Source organism: Branchiostoma floridae, chromosome 2, assembly GCF_000003815.2.
Source record: "Branchiostoma floridae strain S238N-H82 chromosome 2, Bfl_VNyyK, whole genome shotgun sequence".
NCBI lineage: Eukaryota > Metazoa > Chordata > Leptocardii > Amphioxiformes > Branchiostomatidae > Branchiostoma > Branchiostoma floridae.
Window position 1 is genome coordinate 34,266,557 of NC_049980.1, and position 15,948 is coordinate 34,282,504.

General features: G+C 40.9%; 2 protein-coding genes across 2 annotated transcripts in view; both read left to right on the plus strand.

Moving 5' to 3' along the window:
* Window positions 1-2,184, plus strand: part of LOC118409454 (very long-chain acyl-CoA synthetase-like) — a 13,845-nt gene extending 11,661 nt beyond the window's left edge. Inside the window, exons 9-10 of the mRNA XM_035810489.1 lie at window positions 665-762; window positions 1,185-2,184. Coding sequence (XP_035666382.1) covers window positions 665-762; window positions 1,185-1,492 — 406 coding nt within the window. The 3' untranslated portion in view covers window positions 1,493-2,184. The remainder of the gene's footprint in view (window positions 1-664; window positions 763-1,184) is intronic.
* Window positions 2,185-4,131: 1,947 nt separating this feature from the next.
* The window catches only part of LOC118409984 (ankycorbin-like), a 21,618-nt gene continuing 9,801 nt past the window's right edge, over window positions 4,132-15,948 (plus strand). Inside the window, exons 1-4 of the mRNA XM_035811414.1 lie at window positions 4,132-4,283; window positions 5,099-5,389; window positions 7,276-7,403; window positions 7,918-8,071. Of these exons, the coding sequence (XP_035667307.1) occupies window positions 5,354-5,389; window positions 7,276-7,403; window positions 7,918-8,071 (318 nt within the window). The 5' untranslated portion in view covers window positions 4,132-4,283; window positions 5,099-5,353. The remainder of the gene's footprint in view (window positions 4,284-5,098; window positions 5,390-7,275; window positions 7,404-7,917; window positions 8,072-15,948) is intronic.

Genomic DNA, 15,948 nt, shown 5'->3' on the forward strand with positions numbered 1-15,948 from the left:
TCCGTAAATGCCAAATGTATGTTTCCGATGCCTTTGATAGATCTTAAAATCTGCTGAAATATTTTCCGCCTTTAAGGGCTTTATACGTATCTCTGAAACTTTGCTTAAAAAGTTGTTTTCGTGCTGTGATACATCTACAGACGCGTAGGGTGGCGCCCATCTCCACTTCGAAGCCCTTGGGCCACACATGTGCAAGCCACTACAGCAGGGGGCTGGTCCGCTGGTAGTGATGTGTGTTTAACTTCCATACTCTTCCTCTTAAGTGCTGAGTGCTAAGCAGAGAAAGCAGCATGTACCATTTTTAGAGTCTTTGGTATGACTCGGCCGGGGATCGAACTCACGACCTACCGATTGCAAGGCGAACACTCTACCCACTAGGCCATTGCACCGGTTTTTGTCCCCAGATGGAAGGGTGAAAATGTAGCGGCCACTGAAGTTGATATTTTGTGTCCCCAGATGGAAGGGTGAGAATGTAGCGGCCACTGAAGTTGATATTTTGTGTCCCCAGATGGAAAGGTGAGAATGTAGCGACCACTGAAGTTGATATTTTGTGTCCCCAGATGGAAAGGTGAGAATGTAGCGACCACTGAAGTTGACATTTTGTGTCCCCAGATGGAAAGGTGAGAATGTAGCGACCACTGAAGTTGACATTTTGTGTCCCCAGATGGAAGGGTGAGAATGTAGCGACCACTGAAGTTGCCCAGGTTCTCAGTAAGATGGAAGGGGTGCAGGAGGTCAACGTGTACGGCGTCAAGGTGCCAGGTCAGGAAACTATTAAAAAAAAACTTTCTTATGATTTTGTTATGGAGGCATTCTTGACATTGTCTTTCTGGGATAACAGAGCTAAAAGGTTTCAAAGGTGAGGTCAAAACAACGATGCTATTCATGTAATTGGAGGTTAAGTACCACCTGGCCAGTGACTTACTTGTATACTCTGGCGCAATCCATTACATTGTCTGTGCAAACCAAAATGTGTACAAAAACCATTTTTGTTGGCTACGAAAACCATTTTCGTTGTCTTCGTAAACCATTACGTCGTCTTTTCGAAGCATTACTTCTTATTCGCAATCCTTTACATTGTCTACGCAAACCATTATGTATTCTACAAGAACTATTATGTCATCTACGCAAATCATTATGTCGTCTAGGCAAACCAGATGAAACGGTATGAAAACCATTTTCAGGTCAGGACGGTCGTGCAGGCATGGCCTCCATCATCCCCCTCCCCGGACAGAAGCCGGACTTCAGGCGCTGGTACAGGTACATCTCGGCGAAGCTCCCGACCTACGCACAGCCTCTCTTCCTCCGGCTCACGCGGGAGATACAGGTCACGGGAACCTTCAAGCACCAGAAGGCGACTCTCGTGAAGGAAGGGTTTGACCCCAGGAGGGTCGCCGATCCGCTGTTCGTGATCGACAACGGCAGGAAAACCTACGTTCCGCTAGACGAGACGGTCTACAGGAGGATTGTGGTTGGGCACGCCCGTCTGTAGTTAGATTTCGTATGTTCGTGATCGACAACGGCAGGAAAGCCTACGTTCTGTTAAATGAGACGGTCTACAGAAGGATTTGATTGGGCACGCTCGTCTGTAGTTCCACATTTATTACGTAAAGCACTTCTGACCACACATATTTATGATTTTCAACCTCGCCACTAAATGATATGAAGTATTTGAGCACAGATCAATTAAATTACCTTATTAGCGGCCCCAAACTCATCATGTTGCTACATTCTATTTCACTAAACATCAAGTTGCCATTATAATCCATCACAAAACTCTTACTGTAGCTTCAATATTTTTTACAGTACAATGTAGCTTTGTGACCACTGAATAATTACAATTAATGACTTTCTGACCACTCATGTTTATGTTGTTAAAATGCAAACAATTTAAACACTACATTGTATACCGTTATGACCTTAGTATCTCACACAGATTGTTAATTGATCGTAGTATATCCATGACCAGTATTCAATTGTATATTGTAGCAAAAGATATAGTTGATGTAAAGACAACTACATGTAGTTTGATATTTGAAGTAAAATGTAATGAGCAGTATATACTCTGTAACAATATACTGCTAAGTAGTAGTATATTATGTAATATCTTTTACACAGGCTGTTTATGGTTCAAATTGTAGTTAAGAGATGTAAATAATGAGAGTAAACTACAAGATTTCATACAGGGATATAATTTTTATCTATTTTATGATATATTTTTAATATCTGGTTGTAATACAAAAATGCGGTGAATAAATACATCAATATATCAGTGGCAATGATTGATCTTGTTGACAATATCTTAACCTGGTTGTACTGTACCCGTTTCTAAATGAGTTGAATATGTCAGGACTGCTGGATACAGGGGGTGGTAAGTATATGTATCTCTTTTTTTTCACGTGTTTTTATCCCCGATTTCTAGGTTGATTTAAAATCTGAAGGCCCGGTCGTGCCTTTATCTTTTGTATGTATTAGTAGATGATTGCTTTTACTTGTACAGTAACTATTTAAACTCTTTTGTGAACCTTGCAATTCAGCCTCAATAAACCTTAAGCTTGAACCTTGAGTCCAAAAAGCCCAGCAGCTGCGGGGTGTACCACGGAAGCCAAAAATGGGTCATGCCCGAAAACAGCCCATAAACCACACGGAGGGAGTACTTTTTCCGCATGGAAGTGTCATCATTTTCATTGCCTCTGATATAATTTTTTTCTATGACAAAATACAGCACTTTGGCACATACCACTGTAATGAAACTTCGTTTTTCCTTGCATAATTATGAAAGCTACAAACGTAGTGTTGCGCAAACTGATATCTACTAATGATCTGTAGTAATCAGAAAATGTTTGTTTTCATCTAATTAAAAAAGATTTAATTCTTAATAACTACAGATCGTTAGTAGATATCAGTTTGCGCAACACTATGTTTGTAGCTTTCATCATTATGCAACGAAAAACAAAGTTTCATTACAGTGGTATGTACCAAAGTGCTGTATTTTGTCATAGAAAAAAATAATATCAGAGCCAATAAAAATGATGACGTCATCAATTTGGCCCCCAAAAAATTAGAGTTAGAATTCTTTAATGCCCATCTATCAACATTCCTTACGGCTCCATTCTTTCTTAATTCATTAATAAAAAACAGTGGAAGGTCAAAATGCCAATTTAGCCAACCGAGATACCTTAAGATGATGAAAACGCTATTACTGGTGAAAACGTTCATTCACAAGTTCCGCAACTTGAAGACCCCTTTATGATTACGTGTATACATAAAGATTGCCTTCCTTATGACGTAAATTACGTTCGAACAGGTATGTTCTGCACTTAACGTGCCTTTCCGCAACTATTTTATGCGTAAAGCCACACGGAAAGCATGCGTTTCTTAACTCGAACTTTCCGCCATCGTTTGACCACCTTTACACTGGATTTCCGTCAAATCCGGATTGGGAATCTGGACTTGGCGCCTCTGGATGGTACTGGTGAGAAAGCCATAGTCCTTTTGAACAGGTATTAAAGTAAAAGTTTGCGTTAAGACCTCTATGGCCCGACCACCCCACACATTGAGACCGCTATATATAGCCGCTGTTTGACGCCTATATATCGCCTGTTTGACTTGTTAATTATTGCATGGGGGTCTTGGAAGAATCAGGGAATAATCGTTAATCTTTTCTACGAAGAAACATCGAAGATGATATAAGAGTCAGTAACAACAAGGTAGTTTTGACTGTGGCTTTGTCGTTAGATCCGTTGTGGAAACTCCTGGGGGCATTGGGAAGTGTCACAAAAGATTATGCGAGATCTGAGGAGAAATGACACAGTCATAAGCTAACTCATGATCATTTGGCACATTATTCGACACATTTAATTTCATCCACCATTTATTATCCGACAAAGGAGTGAGTGGACGACGCTCTTCTTACAGGTAAACTCTTTAATAACAAGAGAGTTTGTGCAGGTAACAGGCGAGTCTTTCTTGCAAGTAAGTTCTCCTTGATTAAGGACGAGTTCTTCATACAATTGAGTTTTTCTTACAGCTGATCACATTCTAAAAGGTACGTTTTTACAGGTGAGCTCTTGTTACAGGTGAGTTCCTACAGGTGAGTTTCAGGTGTCCCCTGGGAGTCCCCTTCCCGACATGCCCCTGGCGGGACACTTGTAAAATGGCGGCCGGACAAACTTGGTTCACAGCAACAGGAGGTTCGGGTTAGGTCGGCGCTTTTCTGGGGTTCACGGCGACTTCTTACCCTGTTGAGCTGACCTGTGCGACTATGGGGATCTGAGAACACGGTGGGACAAGTTTTGAACACTTCGGTGGTGTTTACAAGGGGGAAAGTGGTCCGTATGTGCTGATATCGCTCGAGGCGTCCGCGTTGGCGTGGGTCAGGGAACGACAACAACAACAACTTTTCCTTTTAAGTTGAAATGTTTAGGGTTTGCACACTTTCCCCCCGTGGTTTTAGGATCCCTTGGGGTGACTTGTATGTGTAGTTAGAGCTTGGTTTTACCTTGAGTAAAGTTTGCGAAGTCCCAAATAACGTCAGTTGATCATGCGGAAGTGAGTTGAAATTGTTTGAAGTTACCGTATGGCTTATTGTGTTGACTCTCTTCGTAGGTGACTAATCCTATTAACGTTACTAGCCGATAAGTGACTTAATGCCGCAACTATTAATATTCAGATGCATCCCAGCATTTTTGTAAAACATTGTAGTGCAATGGAGAGGAACAATTTAGGGTACAACTTACAAATGATTAAAAGAGACATGCTTAGTTAGGTCAAGTTCTTTTATGGATGTAACCCATACTCATTGTCGAAATACCATTGTTGATTGTCTGTTATCTAACGTTACATTTATAAAAAAAATGTAGTCCAAAGTGAGTTCAAAACTCAAATGAGTGAATACATCCATGTACACTTTAAGAAGAAATTCTACATGATGCTATTAAAGACACACAGGATTTAGGTAATTAGGAGGACCACTCCAATAAAGCCATTGTACTAGTACTCGTTTCCAAAACTTCCCCCTAAATATGACGTTATCTTCACAGCCATTGTGTATGTTTGACATTTGCAACTGAAAGATCTTGTCTGCATCTTGTTGCAGGTAAACAGACTGGTTGCCATGGCAATACCCGCCTGATGCCTGCACACCTTGAGGCTGACAGGAGAGACAGTGCCCTACATACCTGTGTGTTACCTAGCAGGGAGCCAGCAGTGTCCCCACATTCGGAGGCTGGCAGAGACTGTGTCTTGGTACCTGTACCTGTACACGTACCTGTACCAGTACCTACACCTGTACCTGTACCTGTACCTGCACCTGTATGTACTGTAGCAGGGAACCATCTGTGGCGGCACCAAAATGAAGAGTCTGAGAGCAAAGTTCAGGAAAAGTGAGGTGTGTAGAAAACAATGGTTTACCTTTTATGTGTGTGCATAGTATAATTTGTTAAAACACACAATCATATATACCTTGTCAATTATGTAGAATGCAATATGAGTCAATGACTGTGAGGCTTCTGGGTGTCTGGGACAGAGGATGATGTGGACTATGCTGTGATGTATTCCATTTATGTTATACCTACCCATAAAACACGCTTTGAGAAATTTTTTTGTCGTTGAACAACAAAAATTCTAACATCCAAATCGGATATTCTTATTTTCGACAGTGGCGCAAGCAAAGTCATTTTTGATTATTTGATGGAAGCCTGTGTGATACCTCTTGTCTACGGTATTTATCATCTAAATATGTACTATTAATTAGTATTATGCAATCAGAATTAAAAGACAAACATTTATTTTGGTGTCTTTATATAAGTATGTTTAAACCCTAGGTACAGTTTTCTCCAAAATTAGGGTTACCCTTTTCTGCTGTTACAGTGTGCTTCATTAATTAATAATGCATAGCCAAGATCTGAAAGATCATCAGAATTCCACAGAATTCTCACTCTTGCTCACTCACACATTTTTTTTAGAATTATTCTTTAAAACAATTTATGTAATACTTAATATTTACTGTGTTAGGTTCCATTTTGAGTTAGATATCAGGACAGACAGCACCGTCAAAATGATCCACCACAGAATTATGTACAGTTTTCAGATTCTGTATAAGCTCCCATCCTTCAGATCTGTGGCCACACGGGACAAGTCCTTCTGCATTATGGATGAGTTGGCCCAGATACATGTGAGAGATTGTCCACATCAAGGACGGTCCTACCCTGATAGCGTTAGGCAGGGACGATAACGACTGGTCAGAGATTGATTACTGTAGGTCAGATAGGTGCCAGGTGACTCAATTGTCGTGCAAGAAAATTAAAAGGGCGGCTCATGACTGAAAATTAGATGAGCTGCTACAATATTTTGTTCACGGTTGTGGTAACAATGATTTTGGCAGAAGTGAACTGTAGTTAGTTGTAGCTAACCTAGACTTGATTGATGGATTGATTGATTGGTGGATTAATATAAAATCCAAGGAAATTTTCTTTCCCTAACAAATGATCAAACAGTGAGAGTCAATGGTAGATTTTTATCCAATTGTGATAAGAAAAGACATGCACTGAATGATGAAAGTACTTCCAATTATACACAAATGTTACCTTCACATACTTGTCCATGTACATTTTGTATTTCTCTAAAGCCTTTATCAACATAATGATCCTATCTCTCCCTTCTCAACTAAGTTGATTGTTTGTTACTGTGGCAGGCAGTAGAATAGGGGAATGACTTGTTTGTTTATTTATTTATTTGTTTGTTTACAGACCCAGGAGTGGGGTAAACATGACGAGAGACTGTGGCAGGCAGTAGAACAGGAGATGACTTGTTTGTTTGTTTGTTTGTTTACAGACCCAGGAGTGGGATAAACATGACGAGCGACTGTAGCAGGCAGTAGAACAGGGAGATCAGATGACTTGTTTGTTTGTTTGTTTGTTTACAGGCCCAGGAGTGGGGTAAACATGACGAGCGACTGTGGCAGGCAGTGGAACAGGGGATGACTTGTTTGTTTGTTTGTTTGTTCACAGGCCCAGGAGTGCGGTAAACATGACGAGCGACTGTGGCAGGCAGTGGAACAGTAGATGACTTGTTTATTTGTTTGTTTACAGACCCAGGAGTGGGGTAAACATGACGAGCGACTGTGGCAGGCTGTAGAACAGGGGGTTGACTTGTTTGTTTATTTGTTTGTTTGTTTGTTTACAGGCCCAGGAGTGGGGTAAACATGACGAGCTGCTGTGGCAGGCAGTGGAACAGGCGAATGACTTGTTTGTTTGTTTGTTTGTTTGTTTACAGGCCCAGGAGTGGGGTAAACACGACGAGAGACTGTGGCAGGCAGTGGAACAGGGTGATGATGAGAAGGTTGTTGCAGAGCTGGGGAAGAAGGCTTCCCCCTCCAAGATGGGCCCTGAAGGGACGTCAGCGTGAGTAATCAGGAACTAAAACATGTGCACACACATTTACAGGCAGGACACTGTTTAAGTCATAATGCTCGTAACTGTATGCTGCCTAGTATCAAGGGACCTGCTAAATGTTTATGTAATTATCTTGTGTGGAGAACCATGATTTGAGAGAGTGCTGATACCCATACATTTTTTGTCGTCAATTTTAATCTTTTTCAGGAATAATATTATTTTAGCAACAAAATAAGCCAAAGGTTATATACATGTACTTGAGTGTAAGTCTACTTGATTATGATACATTGATTTTCTTTTGTTCTGCACCTGTACCCTAAATGACTGTACCTGTTTTACCTGTAATGTGAACTGTTATGCCACCTTCTTCTGAACCTCTCATGTTGTGCTAACTCCTGTCCAGGTTCCACCTTGCTACTAATGCATGATACTGCATTGGCATTGTCCAAGTCCTTGAGTACAATCTCAGTGTCACGGGCTTGTCATTGTCCTGCTTTTAACCCGCTTGTGTTTGTCCCCCCAGGTTCCACCTGGCTGCCTCCCAAGGCCAGCTGGAGTGTCTGGACATCATCGTGGCTCACGGGATAGACGTCCTGCTGACAGACACGTTCGGGAGAACTGCAGCTCACTCTGCAGCCAGAGGGGGCAGCGCTGAATGTGTAGAGCGGTTACTGCAGGTATTTCAGACATTCTTGCATGAGTACTGGAGAAGGAGGTCAGCGCCAAGCAAATTTATTATACGCACAGCTCCTTTTTTCTACCATATTTTTATTTATTGGCAGGGTTCTCCCCAGAATCTTTTAGTATAGTGGAGGGGCTGGCAAAAATAACCCAAACCAACGTGCTACGCTTTCATGAAAATTTGTTCATTTTGCATGACAGAGGGTGTCAACTACTACAAGTATAATATAGTGTTGTGATTCCTTTGTTGTGAAGTGTCAAAACCACTATTGTTCTGATCATCGCCCATTCACAAGTTTTTGCAGACAATGCCAAATGGAAAAGTGATGCCACTTGGCACAAAAATCTGTGAATGTTCATTAATTTTAGCAAAACTAACCAGGAAAATAGGGAAGAAACACACTAAATTTCAAAAGTAGTATAGTGGAGCTGGGCTGGAGTATAGTGGAGGGCCTCCCTTATTCCATCCTTTGGGGAGGACTCTGATTGGCCTAGTTCGGCCAATATTGACCATGGTAAAATCCTAATTGATATCAGCCCTACAGTGGCGACTGTGGCTAAACAGTCCTATAGTACAAGAATGACAGTCCCTGCCACACAGGGCACATCTGTAAGCTGACTCAGGTCTGTTGCAGACTGAGTTCTTTTCGCAGGATCCGCTTTTCTTCTGCCATGCACATCAGTCTGGTTTCTCCTGATTTTAGCTGCCTGGACAGTGTGCATCTCCAGCTGGATCTGTCATTTACAAGGTCCTCCCAGTGCTCTGTGTCAATGTACAATGTATATCCAAACACACATATATAGTCATACACACAATGTGTAATACATTTACATGCTCAGTAGGAAAGGTAACTAGATTTAGTAACCTTTCTTCAGCCAATCAGAGTGCGCCATTTCCATGACCCCAATATTTGACCCCAAATCAAGATGGCCGCCCAAACCAGGAAGATCCAGGAACTTTGTGGAAGTGGTTGACACATGATGAAATCTGTTTGCTTTTTGTCTTTTGGTACATTAGCGTTTCATATTGTTACTTCCATTTTTTTTTTGGTGTCTGTGTGTCTATCTGAGTGTGTGTTTAAGTTTCCGAATAGTTCTGGTTAGGATAACTTTAGAACCTCTGGATAGAATGTTAATACTAGATGGGAGAGGTGCCCTACTATCAATATTGTAGTATTTACTTCATTAGTAATAGACTTATTACATGTAATAGACTTTATATTAAATACATCGAACAATGTTTATTTTTGACACTCATGTTGTTAACATCAATAAAAACATTTATGTACATCGGAATTTTAAACTTATTACACTCCTCATCTTGTAGTCCTTCTTCTGTTATGCATACTACATGTACTAGTATATGTTGAGACATTCACACAAAACTTGGACCATATAGTCATATAAATATAAATTTAACTAGAAAGGCCGACATTTGCTTAGGAGCAAATACAGCATATTGCAATCCATCTTCATCCTTGAAAAAATTCCCAAATTCAACAATTTGAAGTAATGTTTGCTCAATGAGAAAATTAAGTACTGTGGGCACTTGTCCTACACACCTTCATGCCGAATTTTAGGTCATTTGGTTTCAATATAAGGGCATAGGAGCCAAAAATATACATTTTTTAGTTAAAAATGGCTAAAAATCCCAAAATAACTCATTTTATAAGTGCTCTATGAAGAAAGTGTTGATGGGGTCCTGTTGCCATATGTCCAATTTACCTTTCTACCAAATTTCAGGTGATTTGGTTTACATACAAGGGCATGGAAGCCAAAAATATACATTTTTTAGTCAAAAATGACTGAAAACCCTAAAATAACTCATTTTTGAAGTCATCTATAAAGAAAGTGTCAATGGGGTCCTGTGAGCATATGTTCAATGCACCTCTGTACCAAATTTCAGGTCATTAGGTTTTCATACAAGGGTATAGGAGCCAAAAATATACATTTTTTGTCAAAAATGGCCAAAAACCCTAAAATAACTCATTTTTGGAGTAAACAATGAATAAAGCCTTGATGGGTTTCTGTGGTCATATGTCAAACGCACCTATGTACCAAATTTCATGTCATTAGGTTTTAATACAATGGCATAGGAGCCAAAAATATACATTTTTAGTCAAAAATGGCCAAAAACCCTAAAATAACTAATTTTTAAGCAATCTATGAAGAAATTTGTTGATGGTTTTCTGTGCTCATATGTTTAATGCACCTCTGTACCAAATTTCAGGTCATTAGCTTGTAATACCAGGGCACAGGGGCCTAAAATATACATATTTTGTCTAAAAATGACCAAAAACCCTAAATATCATAAATTCTAAGGCCTCTATCAAGAAAGTGAAAAAAACGTCTGGGGGTATTTGCTATTTCTACCACCCTGCCAAATTTGAGCTCATTTGGCCCAAAAATGAAAAAAGTAATCCCATTTGAAGATTTGACAGGAGAAGAAGAAGAGACAAAGGAAAAACGGATTTTAGGTTGGACGCATGAAGGGACATTATGGATTTGTTTATGCCCGCGGGCAAGAATATGCTAATTATGTAATACAATCTACCTTCCAGTGTGCACGTGGACACGTAGAACCACGCACGCAGCTCAATCGAATGTTAGCGGGCTTTTCAGACGGTCGCCCTATTTGCTCGGACGTTCTTAACCTGATTTCTGAGCGTAAAATGTTACTCGCAAATACTTCTTGGATTTTCTCCTCTGATTTTTGATCTTTTCTCGGCGCTGGATTTGAACACTGCACTGCTGCGGTAAGTTATATGCCCACCTTTGTCTTTTTGGTAATGTTAACGTTCGATCATTTCCTTGTCTGGTATAACCACATTATGGGATTGGAAACTTCCTTGGCCAGACGTACACTGACGCCTCTGAGCTCAGTAATACTTTGTTAATATCTATATAAGTCACCGAGTATATTATAAGCCAATGTTCATTCATAGTTTATCTCATTAGTTTACCGATAGCAAGACAGAAGTCGACGAATCGATGTGTCTGTGGATGACGAAAGGCATGTAGCCGATCCCAAGACTTATTACAGAATCGCTTGACTGAAAAATGTTAAGTCAAGAGTGGTATATTAGCGATTCGGTGTTGAATTAATCGTTTCTAGTCAGATCGACGAAACTATACACATGCGCTGACTTCAACCATTTTCCAAAAACGTTCTAATGCAGACGTAACGTTACTAACGTTAGAATCGTCACATGGTCGATTCAAAAATTCCACATAGACGTTATATAGTACCGGCGAGGCAATGCTATTACTGGTGAGTCAAACGGGATTCACAACTTAATTACATGCAAGCAATACAACAGATGGTCGCTGTGATTCACGTAACACAACTTTTTAGACTATGAGGTCGGCGTTGATACCCACAGAGTTGATTTCTAAACTCTGACGATATTCATGACTGAAACCTAGAAGAAAAAAGAGGGGTGCTTTCACTATTCGGCGTTTAACGATGTTTCTTGTCAGGATGACGCCTTTCCACCCCGGTTCGTTGGTTTGGCGGGTTTTTCATCGCTAATAGCTCCCTTGGGGGGGTTTCCTTCAAAGAGTGCACTCAGATTCCGTAGTGATATTTCTCATTCGGTGTTTTGGCTGTTGTTTTCGCTAGTCGCTCCTTGGGGGGTTCGAAGCAGAATTTGCATTCTGATTCTGTAGGTTCAATGTATGGAAAATGTCCGAAAATGTCTAGAAGAAGTCCCTCATTATGTGTTTGATAGAATATGCACGCTTATTGTTACTTCTATCATCAAGCGTGTTATTGAGCATGTTCAACGATTCTCATTCACGGTAACGTGTTAAGAGGTGGGATGCCGATCTTTTCGTCAGTCACATTGATTAAAACTTATGATATTACCGCCAAACCATATTTTGTCTGTTGTTACTGTGTGAGATAGTGTGTGAGGCTACCCTAGACATAATGGCCTTCAGAGGGAAACATAAAATACTTTTTCACGGAGTGAAAAAACGGATTTTAGGTTGGACGCATGAAGGGACATTATGGATTTGTTTATGCCCGCGGGCAAGAATATGCTAATTATGTAATACAATCTACCTTCCAGTGTGCACGTGGACACGTAGAACCACGCACGCAGCTCAATCGAATGTTAGCGGGCTTTTCAGACGGTCGCCCTATTTGCTCGGACGTTCTTAACCTGATTTCTGAGCGTAAAATGTTACTCGCAAATACTTCTTGGATTTTCTCCTCTGATTTTCCCTCCCACCCTGTCCCCATTTTATTTATATCAACCATTGATGGGTGGATTGGTTCCCTACAATCTAAAAGTATTATGTTATGACTTCAATCATGACCTTTATGACTTTGTTGATCTTTATTGGTGTCGGGCATTACGTCATGAGACCGAAGGTCAGCCAAAGACAGGAACAACGCCGTCATAGGCGGGTTTAACTGTTTAGAGTATCGCTTTAAATTTCATGGACATATAGAAATGTACTTTCCAAACAGGGTCAGGGTCAGGAATCAAGCAGATATAACGTTAGAAGGTGAAATGGTAAACGTTAAGGTAACTATTCATGTCATACAGGACGGAGGTGGGATGCCTAGGCTTGTCGGGCTTGCTTACTTTGTCAGATAGGACTGGACCTTTTGTATTCAAAATTTTTCTAATTGCAAAATTTGTCAGACAACGAATATGGGATGCCTGGGCTGTCAGGTTTGATTCGCAGTTTGGTTACAACTTGAGTATGGCTTGCTTGGGGTAAGAAAAGCTCAGAAAACTAAGAAATAGTGGGACAAGGGACAAGAGTTTATTGTGGCCGTCAGGTTGGATGCCAAAGACGGTAATTTTTGTCATCACGAACAGGCGTGTGCCGACTCGTGTTTATCCCAGTTGTGCCACTATAGTATAGGACTGGCGGGTGCCAGTCCGTGTTTATCCCTGGTCTGTCAATTTGTGTTTATCTCGGTTGTGATACTATAGGACCGGCGGGTGCCAATCCGTGTTTATCCAAGTTGTTACCATGTGACTGGTGTGTGTCAATTTGTGTTTATCTCGGTTGTGATACTATAGGACTGGCGGGTGCCAATCCGTGTTTATCCCAGTTGTTACCAATTATTGCGACTGGTGTGTGCCAACTTTGTGTTTATCTCGGTTGTGATACCATAGGACTGGCGGGTGCCAATCCATGTTTAACCCAGTTGTTACCATGTGACTGGTGTGTGCCAACTTTGTGTTTATCTCGGTTGTGATACTATAGGACTGGCGGGTGCCAATCCGTGTTTATCCCAGTTGTTACCATGTGACTGGTGTGTGTCAATTTGTGTTTATCTCGGTTGTGATACTATAGGACTGGCGGGTGCCAATCCGTGTTTATCCCATCTGTTACCATGTGACTGGTGTGTGTCCATTTGTGTTTATCTCGGTTATGATACTATAGGACTGGCGGGTGCCAATCCGTGTTTATCATCTGTATGTCGTCCATTGCGTCGGTTCATAAGCGGCAATGTGACGTGCTATTATCATGTTTGTCAAACATTGCGTCGGTTCATAAGCGGCAATGTGACGTGCTATTATCATGTGTGTCAAACATTGCGTCGGTTCGTTAGCGGCAATGTGGCACTCTTATCATCTGTATGCCGCCCGTTGCGCCGGTTCATAAACGGCAATGTGACGGGCTATTATCATGTGTGTCAAACATTGCGTCGGTTCATAAGCGGCAATGTGACGTGCTATTATCATGTGTGTCAAACATTGCGTCGGTTCGTTAGCGGCAATGTGGCACTTTTATCATCTGTATGCCGCCCATTGCGCCGGTTCATAAACGGCAATGTGACGGGCTATTATCATGTGTGTCAAACATTGCGTCGGTTCATAAGCGGCAATGTGACGTGCTATTATCATGTGTGTCAAACATTGCGTCGGTTCGTTAGCGGCAATGTGGTACTCTTATCATCTGTATGCCATCCATTGCGTCGGTTCATAAGCGGCTATGTGACGTGTTATTATCATGTGTCAAACACTGCGTCGGTTCGTTAGCGGCAGTGGGACACTCCTGTTATTAATGAATGTTTGAATGAAGTTTATTGCGCAACATTTGTACATGGTACCATGTAAGGCAACAGTAATAGATCACTTTATACGATGATACAACTTATCACTATAACTACATGTAGTACTAGTACAGGAATGTGAACATATATGGCGTGTTATCATAGTGTAAAATACAACTTAAATGATTAGGTCTGCTATTGTACAATATCTTCTCTCTTTTTCAGAGCAGTACAAATGTACTGGCCTACATTTGTAGACATGTAGTCTGGACATGACATAAGTAGTTTAAAAATACCTGTCTTTGGCAATGGTGTACTAGATTTACATGTGACCATGATCCATTATTTTTTGTCTCTCTACGGTATATGCAGGGCATGTCAAAATGAAATTCGTCTTCAATACCATCTTGACATGACGGACATAGTCTCTGGTTGGCTGGTATATTATGATACCGACCCCTTTCTATTTCCAAGCAGTGTGAACTGATTCTTAATTTGGTTATGTTAACAACAAAGGCTTTATTATTAATTGAGGACAGGTAATTTTAAAGTGTGAAGTGACTTTTGATTTGGGAGTAAGTCTTTAGTTTGTTACAACTCTTTATTTCTTGTAGCCATCCAGAGAGAAATGCGTCTTTGTGACGTTCTTTGAATATGATGCGCTATTTCCATGTGTGTCAAATATTGAGTCGGTTTGTAAGCGACATTGTTGGGCTCCTATTGCCTATTATTTGCGTGCCGTCCCTTTGCGTCGGTTCGTAAGCGGCATTGTGACGTGCTATTATCATTATTTGTGAGTCAAACACTGCGTCGGTTCGTTAGCGGCAATCCGGTTATGGGTGTGCCGTCCATTAATGCTTATTACCAATCTGAGGCAAAAGGCAGCGGTTGTCTCATCAAACTCGGATGGAAAACTCCTGTAGTTAGATTTAGAACTAAAAATTAATTTTCTTGAAGGACACTGTAAGGCACTTTACCGATATTCTAATTGTGTTATTTTTGTATCCAATGTATATTTCTCGGGACCTGTGCACCAAACCTTGGATTCGGTGTAGAGGCTTATTTGATTCAAAAATCAAGAATCTCGGGCGGTTAATTGTATAGCGGTGGTCAACGACAGGAAATACTTGAATTCCTTTATGTGTATACGGTTACATGTCACATTAGTACGCTAGTGGTCGTTTCAAACTGCCCAGACGATTATCTCATTTGTTCTCAACGTTACGATTGTCTAGGACGTACCCATATTCATGTAGCAAAGCAATGACTTAGGAAGCCTCTATTGATGAATGGAACGAGGTATTTCCATGTTCTAGTTTTAACAAGTGAAGTGCCAGTAATAGTATTTAAGCAGGCTCACTACTAGATACGCCTGCATTTGACTACTTACAAATAGACCATTCTATGCAAATATACTCAGATTCAATTTTGCTCTATGTACACGTAGGACTACGTGAATGTTAAGTTAGTCGAGTAAACACCATTTTGCTGGTCAGAGCATGGGTAAATCCTACCTCCCCCCTTCCTGCAAGGTCAGGGAGTTAGGGTTGGGGTAGCCGGCTCGCAGCTCTGTGTACATAATATTAGTCCTAAAGACCCTAGCTTCAGTCACTTACCTTTACTGGTTGTTGGATTGATTTTTCTACACTAGCAAACTCCGGGATTTACGAAATAGCTACTTTGACATGATTTCATGAAGTCACAGTTGGGCATTCAGTATTTCTTATGTGATAATGGCTCCAGATGAAGCGTACATGCGGTTGTACTTCTTAAGGAGGGGGGGGGGGGGGTTCGAAGCAGAATTTGCATTCTGATTCTGTAGGTTCAATGTATGAAAATGTCCGAAAATTC